Raw genomic sequence first — 1,219 nt, forward strand, 5'->3', positions numbered from 1 at the left:
GGTTTAGGGTTTAGGGTTTCTTACTTGTTTGGCTGCTCTCTTACGAGTGGCGTTTTCTAACATACGGAAATGCCACTCCATCTCCTGTAGAGTGTCCAATTGCTGAACAAACACCTCAAACCCTAAACCCTAAACCCTAAACCCTAAGTTGTACACCAAGTATACACCTTCCTACAATGAGCGAATTTCCTGTTGCAGCCCAGCAAGATCCGTCAATTAGGGTTTAGGGTTTAGGGTTCCTAGACATAATAAACCAGGGTTTCTATTACGATTGCTAAGATAATCGTTTTTGGAAATATTTAATTTTCTAGGGTTTAGGGTTTAGGGTTTACGGTTTAGGGTTTAGGGTTGATTCGTACTTGTTTTTTGACTTTATTCATTTCATGAATAAGTTGTTCAATAAAAGATTTAGCTGAATCCTCAGGTATATATTTAATTTTATTTTGTATATTTATTCCTTCGTCATTAATAACCCTAGAGCTTAAAACCCTTCCTCCTGAGAACCCTACTACTTTTATCTTCTCACGAGGACAATCATCTTCCTCTGCACCATAAACCCTAAACCCTAAACCCTAAACCCTAAACCCTAAATTATAACCTGTAGAATGTTGAATGTTAAACCCTAAAGAGTACAGGTTTTAATTTGTGTTTGGAATATTTTAGGGTTTAGAAATGGTGTAAACCCTAAATTAGGGTTTAGGGTTTAGGGTTTAGGGTTTACCACCTCCAGCAATTTGTTCAGCAAGGAAGTTTGGAATTCTTAGACTTTTTCTATTTTGAGGGTTTTCTTTTTGTTCATTATCCTGACTATCATCAATTAAAACCCTAATTGTCCTAGGGTTTTCTTCTTCTTCTCCTCCTCCTCCTCCTCCTTCTTCTTCCTCATTAAATAAATTAGCAAATCTTGCTGATTTGCTGCTTTTTCTCCCGCTGCTGCTGCTAGGGTTTGCTAAACCCTCAACTAAACCCTCATCATCTAAACCCTCATCTACTATACCATCATCATCTAAACCCTCCCCTCCTCTAAACCCTAAACCCTCGCCAGACCTACCCCTCCCTAAACCCTTTTCTAGATCGTCTTCGTTATCTGCTGCTGCTGCTGAAGGAGCAGCAACAGCAGCAGCAGCAGCGGAAGCAGCAGATGTATCTTGCCAACCAACAGCAGAAACCCTAGGGGCTCTCTCCTCTGCTGTTGCTGCTGCTGCTGCTGCTGCTGTGT

At 40.6% G+C, this 1,219-nt stretch overlaps 1 protein-coding gene across 1 annotated transcript in view; it reads right to left on the minus strand.

Moving 5' to 3' along the window:
- The window catches only part of EMWEY_00038790 (hypothetical protein, conserved), a gene marked incomplete at both ends in the record, with an annotated part of 2,712 nt that extends 1,712 nt beyond the window's left edge, over positions 1-1,000 (minus strand). Inside the window, 3 exons of the mRNA XM_013482401.1 lie at positions 25-102; positions 527-544; positions 998-1,000. Coding sequence (XP_013337855.1) covers positions 25-102; positions 527-544; positions 998-1,000 — 99 coding nt within the window. The remainder of the gene's footprint in view (positions 1-24; positions 103-526; positions 545-997) is intronic.
- Between the last annotated feature and the right edge of the window lie 219 nt (positions 1,001-1,219).

The sequence above is a fragment of the Eimeria maxima genome, genomic scaffold, assembly GCF_000499605.1.
Source record: "Eimeria maxima Weybridge genomic scaffold, Emw_scaff604, whole genome shotgun sequence".
NCBI lineage: Eukaryota > Apicomplexa > Conoidasida > Eucoccidiorida > Eimeriidae > Eimeria > Eimeria maxima.